The sequence below is a fragment of the Athene noctua genome, chromosome 1 (assembly GCF_965140245.1).
Source record: "Athene noctua chromosome 1, bAthNoc1.hap1.1, whole genome shotgun sequence".
Lineage (NCBI taxonomy): Eukaryota > Metazoa > Chordata > Aves > Strigiformes > Strigidae > Athene > Athene noctua.
Genome location: NC_134037.1, coordinates 53239912 through 53253413, shown reverse-complemented (window position 1 = coordinate 53253413; position 13502 = coordinate 53239912). Strand labels below are relative to the sequence as shown.

Here is a 13502-nt window from a genome sequence, read left to right as displayed (position 1 = left end):
GCAAAATCAGAACTAGGATCCCTCGTTTGATTCCTGCTTCATTTTACCTTGTATCATCACATGTATGGAACAGTTCTGTGATTTATTCTAGTACCTTAATGAGTTTACTTCTGATATTGAAGAAAAAAAAACATGTTAGCACAGGAATGATATTTTGGTTCATCGGTATGATTCATGCTGAAGTAGGGCACAAAGACACGCATTGTTTCTAATGTGGCCGAAGTTGAATAGATTTCATGTTTTCAAGTACAGTAGCATTCATAAGTAAAACAGTATCACTGAATTATTTTTGGATTTATATACTTGTCTTTGCTTGCTAGAATTTTATTTTCCACTGAAAAAGTAACACTAAATAGAAAGCATTGAACTTACCAGGATCTTCAATACTTGTGAGTTTATACTTGCAGGAACAGTAATGAGTTGAAAGCAGAATAAGAAAAATGTGGATATTAAAGGTGGATTTTAAAAGATGTTAGGGATTCTGCTGCTACTAGTCTTAGAGAGGATCCCACCTTGGAGAATGGTCTTTTCAGGCTGCTTTAAAGTTAAAATAAGTAGCTTTTTAAAAACCCAGCTCTGGAGTTGCCTTGACTTAGCCCTCCAGACCTTCTCCACAGACAATTGATTTCTCAGTGCCAGACATATTTCTCCCATTTCTGTTTTACTTTTTTAATTTCAAATTATCATGAAGGCATTGAGGGCAATTTAAGGGTAAAGACAACTAGGCTTCTTTTTTGAAAAGTTCCAGACAGACTTGAGGTCTGGACAGATCACTACAGATGTCTGACTACACAGTATTTATGGCTGGCCTGTTTTGGTCTGTATTTTGAGGACTGGTGTGCTGCATTTGATGATATCCATTATAGAATCCTTATACAGCGCTCTGAATTGTTGGCCAACTTCCCCTTTACAAGTTGCTAGCAGTCTAAATATTTTTTTTTTGAGATAGTTGGATTTATTTTTTTTTTTTACCCCCTGTGACTCTTTCCTTCAAAACTTTAACAACACAGACATCAAAATGAAGATCTGTATGTTTCTTTTATGTCACTCGCTAAACTGTATGATCTGATTATCTATTTTTACACTTGCATTGGCTATCTTCCCTTAAATTCTAGCTGACTTTCTTCTGTTCCAGAAAGGAATGTCTGCAATTTGTCCAAGTCTGACTTTGTTAGAAACAAATTCTCTTCTGTGGAACAAAAATAAGCATGGGCAAGTTAATGTGTTCTTGTAGTCTTAGGGCATTAATTTTACTCCATTATATCTTTACTCAGATGTAGGAAGAAGATTCCCTTTGCTTTAAGTTTCATTTAGCTTGTGATCTAAAGTCTCCATTGAAATTTTTTTTGTAGTTCACCAGCCTCAATATATGTTGCTTCCACAAATGACACTTCAAATTCCTTGTTGAATTTGCTGAGCATTCTTTATGTGACCTTCAGTGTTTTGCTTAGCATGGTGAGCTGATGCTTTTCATCCAGAATGAGTTCCTATGAAGTCATAGCATTTATCACAATTCTTTGTCTTTTATGTTAGAAGTTGCAAAAACTTTCAGAATTTTGAGACAAATCCCAGGCTTCAGGCACTCTGTTAACAATCTAAACAGGCAGGCCAAGCATAACCTGGTTTACAGCATACATGCCACTAGGAGACATCTCTTCCAAAGCCAGCGTGCTAAGCTGTTATCTCCCAAACTGACCCTTACAAACAAGTGAAGTTACTCTGTACAGCTATTATATTGATAGTACATTGAGATGCAGAGGTCTGCAAGATTTGGCTGTTATCTCTCTCTCTTTAGCCTCACTGTACTTCACCTTGAAAGCAACCTTCATATTCCTACATTAGACAGAACACAGAAAAAGTAACCTGATATTTTTAGGGTTTAGTATGTTTTACAATTTCTGTAAAATTAAAGGTATAAAGCTATGTACAGAAACAAAGGGCAGAAGTGTTTCACACTGCCTGAACTTTAGGTTGCTGCTCTTCCTCCTCCAGCTGAGAAGTTGCTAGGAGGCTTTCACAGCTCTCCTGGTTGGGATCCAGTGATTAGATGAGATCACTGACTGGGGTATTGCCTTCATTGAGCAAATTCTTGGTCTGTGGAAGATGTGGTGTTCTTATAGACCCACTGTCTCCATGGGATTTCCATTCAGAACTCAAACTTCTCCAGAGGCCTTTTTTAACTCGGAATCCTGATATTTAATCAGTATGTAGATTCTTAACACTTTTCCTAGACCATTGCTGTTGGCCACAGTCTTGCTGATGACCCTTGGACATAGCCAGTTAGAACCATCAACTAGACAGTGAACAAAACTATTAAACGGCTGCTTGAACCTGCACTTAACTTGGCTGGAAACAGACTGTTTGCTTACAGCAAATAGTTTGGGGTTTTTTTGTAGACTCTCCTTTCTTGGGGATTGGGGTGGGGTTTACCTTGCTAGAGAGTCCTCTATCCATTGAGCAGTACTTTTCATGCAAAGTGATTTTGTAGCTTGCATTTATTTTGCAGGTCATTATTAATCCTGGACAGGGGATAGATATGGTAATAAAAGGGCAGATTGAGCAGGCTGGAGGTCGCAAATGATACATGAATTTGGTTTGCTGAAATTGCGATCCTTTGAACTAACATCCGAAACAGTGGAGGGAAAAAAAACATTCAGGAAAATGAATGTTAGGTTATTGCACATGCCCATCTTTAAGCAGTTGTCCTTATTTCCAATAGATAAGGCAGCAGGTTGAAAGACTCACCTAAAAGTATATTATTTTATTCTACTGGACATTTTTTCATTTAGATAAACTGAGTAACTCTTATGTCATGGTTGTCTTTTTCTGAAGAATAAATTTTTCCTGTTGTATTTAGTATCACCTATCTCGAAAAGGTTGTCTGTGGCCCTAGCAGTCTGCTTTTGCATTAATAGTACTTAGTAATGATAGACGTAAGTTTAAGAAACATCTGAATTTTGATATGGAGTTTGCTCTCTTGTGTATTTTTCATTCAAAAAAATGGGTGCGTGCATGCTGCACTTCTAGCTGTCTGCCAGTGACCTTGTCTATTTTGTGTGCTGTGTTAAGGATTGCAGATCAGATTGACTGCTTGTTTTATGGGACCTTAAACTGTAATACTGTTAGTCAGTTTCTCCAACAGTCACATTTTAATGAGCTTCAGCAAGGTTAAAAGTTTCCTGAGCTGCACAGTCCTGACAGGCTGGTTTTCATTCCCCTGATTCCACTCTCTTTTCCTGCAGCACTCCAGCTCACGCCTGAGTTACCAAAGCAACATTCAGGGATCTTCTCAGTCCCAGAGTACAATGGGCTATTCCACGTCGTCTCAGCAGAGCTCCCAGTATCATCAATCTCATCAATCTCACAGGTACTGAGAGGGCTAACAGGCTGCACTCAGAAAGGAACGGACTAAAAGCCAGAAGACTCCAGCAATATGAAGTTCATAACGATGAGAAGAACCAAAAATATGAACTATGATGCAGAATTAAAATTCATTATGACGAAAGGAAGACTTCACTCACTGAAGACTTTCCCCTCCACCCCCTGCCCTGTCCCTTTATTGCCATAAAGGAGATTTTGTGAAGTTTTCCTTCCTCCCTTGCATGTGCTCCATTGTGGTTACTCTAATGAACCCTTCTGATCTGAACCCAGCACTTAACTTCTTTAACCTTTGGAATTTTGAAGGATTCCTGGTGCACCTTCCTTATGCTGTAGTGATTGCCATAAATCTGTCTTTTCAATCTCTTTGATGGGATTTTAAAGTTTTAAAATCTTGAACTCCCAGGCTTTCAAGCTTGTATATAGTTAGTTTTATACTAGGCAAACCAGTTTAGCTATACAGGTATATTGCACCTTTTTAAAGCACTATGTTATTTTCACAGGTTATTACTGTTTTGCTCATGGATGTCAAGAACAGCAAAATTTTACTGTTCCAGAGTATTTTACTATTCTGTTTTTATTAGTCTAGTTTTCAGGCGAGGTCTTAAAAATTAAAAAAAAATTAAAAATAAATAAAATTTAAAAAAGAAAAAGGAAAAAAGAAAAAAAACCTACCCAAGTCTCTGCAGTGACAAAAATGCTTCATGCTACTGGACTGAACGCCAAACAGAAGATTGCTGATATTTCTTAACTCATTCACATTGAATTATCGAAATCACAGTGATCATGCTCTGACTAGTTTTAAATTAATCGTTATTTTAAATGAAACCAGGACAGTCACAGAAAAAGGAGATGCTTTCAGGATCTGTTTGAACAGAAGAATGGAATGTCTTCCCAGGCTGGACACCAAAATAGTCAGGAAAATGTATTTACTGCCCTCAAGTCTCAGTAGGAATGTGGATGGATGGGCTTGCTTTTCTGTTAAGCAGCTGATTAATGTATGTGAGAGTTCTATAAATCTCTTTCACATTCCTGAGTCAGTTTTCTAAATATAAAGGTGACAGAAGTACTAAGACTTGCGGAAACAAATGCATTTAATCATTTTGTGTTAGAATTAATAATTAAGAGAAATTATTGTGCAGTTTGAAAAGCATGTTGAAAATCGTTCATTTTTATGTTTATAACTCATATTCTGTGTCCCTCACATTGCTGTGATTAACCCAGATTAGTTACACCAGATGCGCTTGATTGCACTGAAATGTTTCTTTTTCCCTAGAGCAAACATGTTTTGATTGTGCCTAAGGATTGTAAGTAGATGGGTAGCTGGCAGAAAATCCCCGGTAAATAAGCAAGAGTTCAGAAACATAATCAGAGGATTATTGTCCAACTTCTGCAACCACAGTTATTTGGAGAGACACAATATGTAATTTGGGACAGCTTCATTTTTCTTTCAGCCTTCAGGAATAAGGCTGGCTCTTGTTGCAGAAAACCTGGAAAAATGCATTCAGAAAGCTGCTAGCAGTGTAACATCAGCAAGCTTCTACAACTGATGTGCAGAGAAGAGGTGAAGCGAGAAGAGTTTGTATGAAAAGAGTTAATGTTACAGGCTTCTGTACCGCAGTGTGTTCTCTTCTGTCCTGTGTCCATAGAAAAAAATTGTATATACCAGTACACATTCACACTGAAGTTATGATCAGACCTAGCAAGATGAGTAAGTTTGTTTGCTCTGAGGAGAATGCTTTTCATCACAACTAGACACCTACATGTTTCTACTGGATTTAATCTCCCCATCACCTTTAGTGCCCCCTTCCTCCTCAAACATGTGTCGTTTTCATGCCTTTTGTGAGCAGTTGGCTTGCTTTGGCCATATCTACCATCATGTGGTTTTAACACCCAGCTTCTCTGGAAAAACAACTAAAACATGCTTTTGTCATCAAATGGTTAGGAAGGTGGTGAAAATGAAATGAAGCAATTTGAAGGAAAAACTTACTTCTGGGGAAAAACAATCTCCCAAAGGATACTTTCAAGGTGTAACCCTTGAAATGCTACGTATTATATGTACCCTAGTAGCCTGTTTGGAAGAACAGATTTTAATTGTTCTTTTATTTCAGTGAGTCTGGGGTTACATTCTTTCTGTAAGTTGCATGTCTCACCTCTTGCTCATGTTAGGATGAGATACCTTTGAGCTAATGGATATTTGGCCAATGCCATAAAGTAGCATTTATTTTATATTTTTGTGACTTGAATGTCACGTTTCTGGAAATTAACTTTTGGCAGAGTAATTTTTGTCCCCTCCTGTTCTTTTTACCCCTCTGTTCTCTCAAAATCCTTTTGTCTTTTCCATTATAGTTATCTAACATTTCTTCTCCTCCTTATTGTAATCTGCAGCTGACCATCAGAATTCATATAACATTAGGAGGTGACGGGGAGAAGGTTACCATGCTAAGGTTAATTAAGGTGGGCTCTTGTGCCAATAATGCAAAATCATGGTGTAGATTAATCTGTATGTAGAGTGTGAAACTTCACAGCAATGTAAAGTGCTCTAATTGAGTGAGCTTCCAGCTTCTAGAGTGACTGCCATGACCTGTCTCTAAGCTGAACTGGCATTTCTGCCACACACCACTCCTCTCTAGCTTCTGTGTGCACATGCGAAGCCGAGCTGACTTTCTCTGTTGCCTTCAAACTTCCAGTTGGGGGGAGACCAAATAAAAGCAAAAGAGTTTTCTGCGAAATGTAGGCTGTGCACACTCTTCTAGTTCCTTGATGGTGGTGAAATAATTTGCCTTTTCTTGGGAGTTTGATGCACGTTGCTGGGGTGGGTGGCAGTCATAGTGGAAGAAGCCTTGTTTTCCAGGGGTCATCCCATGAGGTAAAAATGCTCCACTTTCGGAAGTGTCCATGTCATTTTATGTTATTTTTGGCCCGTGCAGCTTCATTAGTACTGATAGCTCTGTCTCTTCCCGTAACCCTTACAATCTCACCAAAGTGGTTCACACCAGTACCAAGAGAGGCAGGTGACGCTGGCAGATCTGTCTTTTTCCATCCTGGTTGCCTGGTGGGAGAGCGGGCCGCTGAGTACAGCTTTTCCTGTCGTGGCTCAGAGGAAACAAACACGTGGGGATGAATGGGATGAGCAGCCTGGTCCGCATGGGTGAAGTTTATGTAGCACAAACTGCACAATGAAGGAAAAATATAGGGAAAGCTGCGAGTCCTGCACTGTATCTGTGACACTGTATCTGGGGGAGGGGGAGGGAAGAGCATTCGTAGCGGGAGGGGTGGTGGGAAGCCAGAAGTGTTCAAATATGTATAATATTTTATATAAACATAATAAGCTTAGTTCCCCTTCATAATCTTCAGGAATGGTACTTTAACACCATTAAGCAAAGAATTGTTTTAGGATTAAATAAATGTATTGTACATAAGGCCATACGTAATCTTCTAAAAATGTCGCCAGACAGGAGCGATGTGTATTACTATATGAAAAAAAATCCTTAATGCACTGTTATCTCCTAAATATTTAGTAGTAAATTAATACTATTTAATTTTTTTAAAAATTTGTCTTGTGTAGACACTAAAAAGTATTACACAAAATCTGGACAGAACATGTCCTTTTTAACAGCAATTTAAAGAACTTTTTATATATGTAAGGTAGTAACTTTTCAAATTGTTCTAGTTGTATTTTTCCCATGTTTACTATTTGTGGAAGTGTGCCTGTCTCTATTCAGTTATTTTTTTTTCTAATAATTTCATGCACGCATCTTTCATTTTTGTAGTTTTCATTAGAAATTATTGTGTATGCGCCTCATGCTGCCACAAAACTTTGCCGCTCTAGAGCTGTGGTGGCCACATTCGGCAGTGCCCATGCCAATGGGCTAGCAAAACCACAAAGCAAAATACTTGTTTCTCATTCTAGAGTTGAGAGTTTACTGCTTTTAAGTTGTCCTGATGTCACTCTTGAAATGACTGTTAAAACTAAACTATGAGTTCATTGCATTTATTTTATATTCTTGGTTGTAATGAAATGGAATTGACTTTGCTTCAGTGTGAATTTTTTTAATAAAATAATATACATTTGTAATAATAATAAAAAGTTCAAATCAAATAAGCGTGCTGAAAGGTTTTTGTAAACATTGGCTTTGGGCTACCAAGAGGGAAAATAAAGCCCACAAAATTGCAGTTGTAATTATATTCAGGATGTTTATGATATCATACACCACACAAAACAAAGCTTGCAAAACCTCAGAGTTGAAATTACAGCTTTTAAAATGCCCACAAGGATATTCATGGGTATGTGTCTATCAAAATAGAATGAAGCCTTATGGAAAACAGAATCAGCAGAGCGGTTCTCTTAGGTTTTGCCCTCTGCTTAAAAGTATTCTGACATGCCACGCTGATGCCACTTGTTGAGATTCATTACACTGCCCTCCCTGGCAGCGTTCAAGGCCAGGTTGGACGGGGCTTTGAGCAACCTGGTCTAGTAGAAGGTGTCCCTGCTCATGGCAGGGGGGTTGGAACTAGATGATCTTTAAGGTCCCTTCCAACCCAAACCATTCTGTGTTTCTATAATCATTACTTGTGTGACAATCCTATAGATGTGTCTTCTGAAAAAAACTGGTTTTCTGCATTTTAAAGCTCAGTGCCCTCTTTTTCCTCCAGCTGGACCTCAGGGGGTTTCTCAGGTGACAACATGGAAGGCATGAGCTGCAGCACATTGGTGGGTTTTTGTGTGCTTTGCTAGTCTATGTGTTTCTGTTGCATATAACCTTTGTTTCACAGATGGATAGATGACTTATTCCAAAAATTCCACCTATCTTCTCCATAACAGTTGCATGGGTAAGAATGATTGGGATTTATTTGCACTACTACTCACATTAAGAAAGAAGCTTTGGTTTCTGATGTGCCTTTTGCGCAAGGGTGAGAATAGAAGTAGCCTTTTGCCAAAAAGCCAAGTCTGCTTCTCTGACACCTCATGGATAAAGAGCTGTTGCTTCAGCCTTAACACAACCGAGCCTGCCCATCTATATACCACTCATAGTTTCCTTTCTGCTTCTGCTGTCCTGTTTGTTGGTAAGGTTGTGCTTAGTCAGCAGCTTTGACCTGGATATCCTTCTTAAAACCTCCTGTGTTGGCTCTGTCCCAGTTTTTGTTGTTCTACAGCATCTCTCACCTTTTTTCCTACCTGGTCATGCAATTTACAGTCTAATCCAGCCTCATCGTACTGATCTGAATTGTGGTGTCATCTCTTTTTGTCCTTGACAGCTAGACAACTTACATTTCACAGCCATTCAGAAAGTTGCAGAGTAGGTTGGTGATTAGTCTCTTGCTCTGACTTGTTGCTTCCTGCTTTTCGTTACTGCTCTGGCTCTGCCATCTCTGTTGTATTAGATGTAAAGCTGGTGTCTTCACATCACCGCCAAAGCTTGCTGTTACGCCATCCCTCTTATTCAAATCAAGAAGTCATTTAAGTTATCTCCTGGTCTGAATGTCCCACCAGGTCAGCTTCTACACCTCCCCTTTTTTAGATTTCCAAATAAGCATTTTTATGCTGTTTCCAGTTGCCCATTGTTTCTGAAAAATTCCCTCCCAAGGGTCTTCTGCATCCCTCATTAAAACCCTTTGACTTTGATGTCTACAGAAGTTTAATATTTTAAGCTGCTGGTGTGCTATGAGTTGTACCTATTGTGTTAATGAAAACTGTCCCAGTGTTTCATTACACCCTCCAGTTTATGCATCCATCTGTCACTTCCCTGTACACCCTTTGTAAGCTCCCTGAGACGAACCATCGCCTTGTCCTGATACAGTAGCTTTGTGACTGGCACTTGCAGGCACTCTCTAATGCAAATAATCATCACTGTAATACCATGGTTTTTTACTACAATACGCAGTAGTAGTGTGAGCAGTAATTTCCATGTGATGTTTGAACACAAAAAGCATCATAATGCTGCCAAGTATCAATTTGATCTGGTTAAATGTGGAACTTGAACAAGTATTGTTCCAATAGCCAGCAAAGGTTAACAACGGTTTAGCTGTAATGTGTTTTTAACAGGTAGGTACTACTTTTTTTACGTTCCAGAGAACTTCATGCCCTTGTTTAAGATCACAGAAAAACCAGAAGCTTTGGTTTATTTTGGTATTTTTATAGCAATGTAGGAAAATATTATGGTGTGATTATTACAATGATTTTTTTTATTTGTAAGAAGTATTTATTAGGACAATAATTGTTTGAGGTAGATTAAAACCACCAACAAGATTATGAAAGATGTGTGTACAGTCATAGCTGAGCTGCTGAAATTGCTGTGGGAGTACCACAGTTATGTAACAGATATCCAAGATAATCCAGAGCAGGTGTTTAAAAAAAAAAATATATTATTATTTGAAGTCTGAAAGTAATGCCAACCTATCTAATAATCTTTATATAATGTGCTTACCTTGGAATACTGCTATAGGATCAGTTTTTCTACCTTTGCATACCAGCACTCTGGTAAGTGTATTGTATGGACTGTAACAGGCCCTTTCTGTGATTGCTTTGTAGCATGTTCTTTGAAGTATCTAAAAGGGGACAGAGAGCTTGAGAGAGTATATAACTTTTATGTGCTCATTGCATACACTGAATACAGGGCCAAAAGAAATATTCAGCATTACATTCCTTCAGCTAAAATGTCTTTTGATGATGTTTAGTAAGAAACTATGTAAAACCTCCAACTGGTGTTTGAAGTCATTGCAGAAAGGACACCTTTGCCCCAGTTCATTGTCAGAATGCAGTTTTGCTTTCCTTACACTAGCAGTAAAAGTTATAAATAAAGGACGATCTGCATTGGTTTTTAAATATGACACTTTAAAATAAGAAAAAAGAAGTCAGGTATTTGATACTGAGTCTTGGATGTGATGTGGTAGCCAGCAATAATGCATTTTATGCAGTCTTCATCCCACAAGACTAATCATGTGTCCTAAGTAGTAAAAAACCCAGTATGTGAAGCGCTGAAGAAAGGAATTCTTCACATCTATCATCAGCAGACAAAGTTTTAATTATGGACCGGGTCATGCCAAATGATATATGGCTCAGATGTCCTTTCCTTGGCCTGCATTTGAGCCTGCATTGGTAAGATTCTTCCCTACATCCACAAATAGGAATTCCTTAGGATGTCAGGGACCAAAAAAAAAAAAAAAAAAAGGAGTGGAAGTGTGCAGCCTTTTGATTTTGTAACAGTTTTAATGACATCAAGCTTAAGTGTCTGAAGTTCTCCAGAACGTGATGAACTTTTAAATACATTTGAATGTGTATTTATTTTTAACATTTATACTGTTAAAAATACTCTCTATCCTTATCTGGGCAATGTGGCACAGCCCTGCTCTGGAAAGATGACCTCTAACTCTGCATACTTGACATTCAGAGTCTTGCAGACAATTTACAGAAGTGGACACTGAACTTTAACCTGTATGCTTAGGTCACACAGGTCTATGGAAAAGCAATCAGCTTTTAAAGAAAACATACTTCCTTGGCTGAAAGGTGAGCTAGAGAACTGCAAAATTGAAGGCTTAAAGTCATACCACAAAAGGCTCCTGTAGTTTTCCAGTTTGACAGAGATAATTGCAAATTGTCAGTTTGTATTATTATTGCCAGGCTGTACAGTTCAGAAATAACCTGTTGATGGTCTTGCCATTATCTAATATGATGCAGAATAAGTAGTTTGCAAAATTACGATTTTCTGTTTTCAACCTATTTTAATTGCATGACTTGTTCTTGCAGTGGTACAGAAGAAAGGAGGACAGTTTCCAATAGTTTGGTTTTGGCAGTAAAACTCAGAATGTTAGCTTGCTAACAAAGAGGAGCCAAAAGAGATCAGGCTTCTTCCTTGCTGGTGTCCTCCTTTTGCTGCAGCAGAGATTCAAGCAGGCAGATCATATCATGGCATTGTGTAGTAACCGCTGGGAAACATTTGAGTTTGAAAGATAAATGTCTATCTCATAAGTATAGCATCACAACTGTAGAAGGTGTAGCTAGTGAAGTTGGCAGGAGTGAGTCACCTTTGCAAAATTCCCTGCACATAGCAATCATACTGACTCAATCATATCAAGAAGTTTATAGGCTGCTCTTACCCACCCATAATGCATGAAAATCTGCCTAGTTTATGGTTTCAGAATACTCCCCCTGGTAATAATGGAGCTTTTGTTTAAACATTTAAAAGTTTCTTGTAGCTTGCAGTATCCCACAAGCATAGAAATAAATCCCTCCCCATTTAAGAAACAATGGGGACATCTACTAACACGCCCTGGTGGGTATGTCCCGATGGAGATTATCAAGTGTTGTTTCTACATCGTGCTCCTGCTGGATGAAAGCTGTAAATCCCCTGTGACCTTGAGACAGTTGGTTCTGGGAAGCAGGAATGAAGTGATTTCTGTTATCACCCGGAGCAATATTAGAGCTGTTTAAGTGTATTGGAGTCATCTGAGATTGTGACGTGTATCATATTTGCACAGTGGCCGTATGCTTTCATCTTCAAGAACTCAATTTCGCACGATAACATTTACATATATTGTCTGTGGATAAATGCTCAACTGTGACTTGCTAATGCATATGAAATACTTGTCAGTGGATCGTGTGTGCTGGAGGACGTAAGAAACAACCTGCCAGCTAGATCAGAAGCAGACATGTTCTTTCCCACCTAACGTGCCAAACTCATATATCAGTTGTAGTGCGTCATGCTTTTATTAATACATAGTGGTTATGCTATTCCAAGACTGCATTATCGCTTCAGCTTCTTGTGTGTCAGAGCTGAGGTAATCCATTTGTATGCTACTTCTCTCCGTGATTTTTGCCTTTCACTGGGGAGAGACCCGTAATTCACTGGTCTGGATAATCTATATACTACCTTGAAAATTAAATCAAAAGAACACCGTAGCAGTATTCAGTCTGGCCCTCACGTGGACTGAGATTCCAGTGCATAGGACATGGCATACTTGCGAAGGGGATGGGGGAAGAGAGTGGGAAGGATCCCTGCTTCTGTGGGACCAGGGATGGTCTCTGGATGTTCAACATGTGGACGTCAAAACACAGTTTTGCTTTTGGATTTCAGGATCTTGCCAGACAGCTGAACCCCAGCAGTATTCTCATTTGCATTATTAGGATATGTCCTAAGTTTGTTTAGGCCAGCATGGCTAATAAAACCATGTTGACATCGATAGTAACCTGCCACCTCTTAAATTAAAAAAAAAAAAAAAAAAGACTAACCAAGTTTCCTATGACTTGCTCCTCTCATGCACATACCCAAATGTGGAGCTAAGGAATAATTCATTTCCCAAAAACACAGTGAGAAAACAGGATACCCTGTGTAGCCAGACTAGCTACGCATACTAAATATAACAGTGCTGAGCATTCATAGAGCAGGTTTCAGGTTTACGCCACGTACCACAGCTTAGGGTGTTCAGGGCCAGACATCCCCACCGCGTAACACGATCGCTTCCTTCAGCTGGGTGCTCGACCAGCTCCCAGCAGTTCCCTGACCCAGACCCACCTCCTGCCGGCCAGAACCATCCCTCCTGCAAGAGGTGATCTGTGCCAGGGGTGGATTTGTCAGCCCCTGCATGGACCGTGGCACCTGTCTGATGTGGTGGTTCACTACTGTGGTGCTTGCAAACTCCTGAGTGAGTCGGTCCTCTGAGAGGGTCTGGAAGCGTGGGGTTGGTGCAGAGGTCCCCTCTTGGGTTGCAGCTGTGGTGGTGAAAGCAATGCGCCATTGTGGGGCGGCTCCAACTGCGAGGCCCACGTACGTTGCTGGGAAGGGAGATCATCCAAGCCCCAGGAGCAACAGGCCCACCTTACGCAAGCTGTCAGCACATGCTGCAGGCAGTGGGAGTAGTGGGAAGGTGCCAGAAGTGCCTGGGGTGAGCCGGGAGAGGGGAGCACGCCTGCTGCGCTGCTCTCCTGTCTGGGACAGAGAGGCTCTGGCTGTGGGGTCTGCTTCCTCAGATGCTTTACAAACACTGTGGTGCTTCAGAAAAACTCTCTAGGCCCCCCAGAGCCTGACTGGAATTCCCACCCTTGCAAATTAGAGCACAAGCCACTGAAAGCATGAAAAAGACTGGAGCCAGAAGCAAGGTGCCAGCCAGTGCAGCAATGGGCATGT

At 39.8% G+C, this 13502-nt stretch overlaps 1 protein-coding gene across 2 annotated transcripts in view; it reads left to right on the top strand.

Moving 5' to 3' along the window:
* The window catches only part of CDK19 (cyclin dependent kinase 19), a 130451-nt gene extending 122976 nt beyond the window's left edge, over positions 1–7475 (top strand). For both annotated transcript variants that reach the window (XM_074896156.1, XM_074896155.1), the window contains one exon: positions 3243–7475. In XM_074896156.1, the coding sequence (XP_074752257.1) occupies positions 3243–3374 (132 nt within the window). In that variant the 3' untranslated portion in view covers positions 3375–7475. The remainder of the gene's footprint in view (positions 1–3242) is intronic.
* Positions 7476–13502: the final 6027 nt, after the last annotated feature.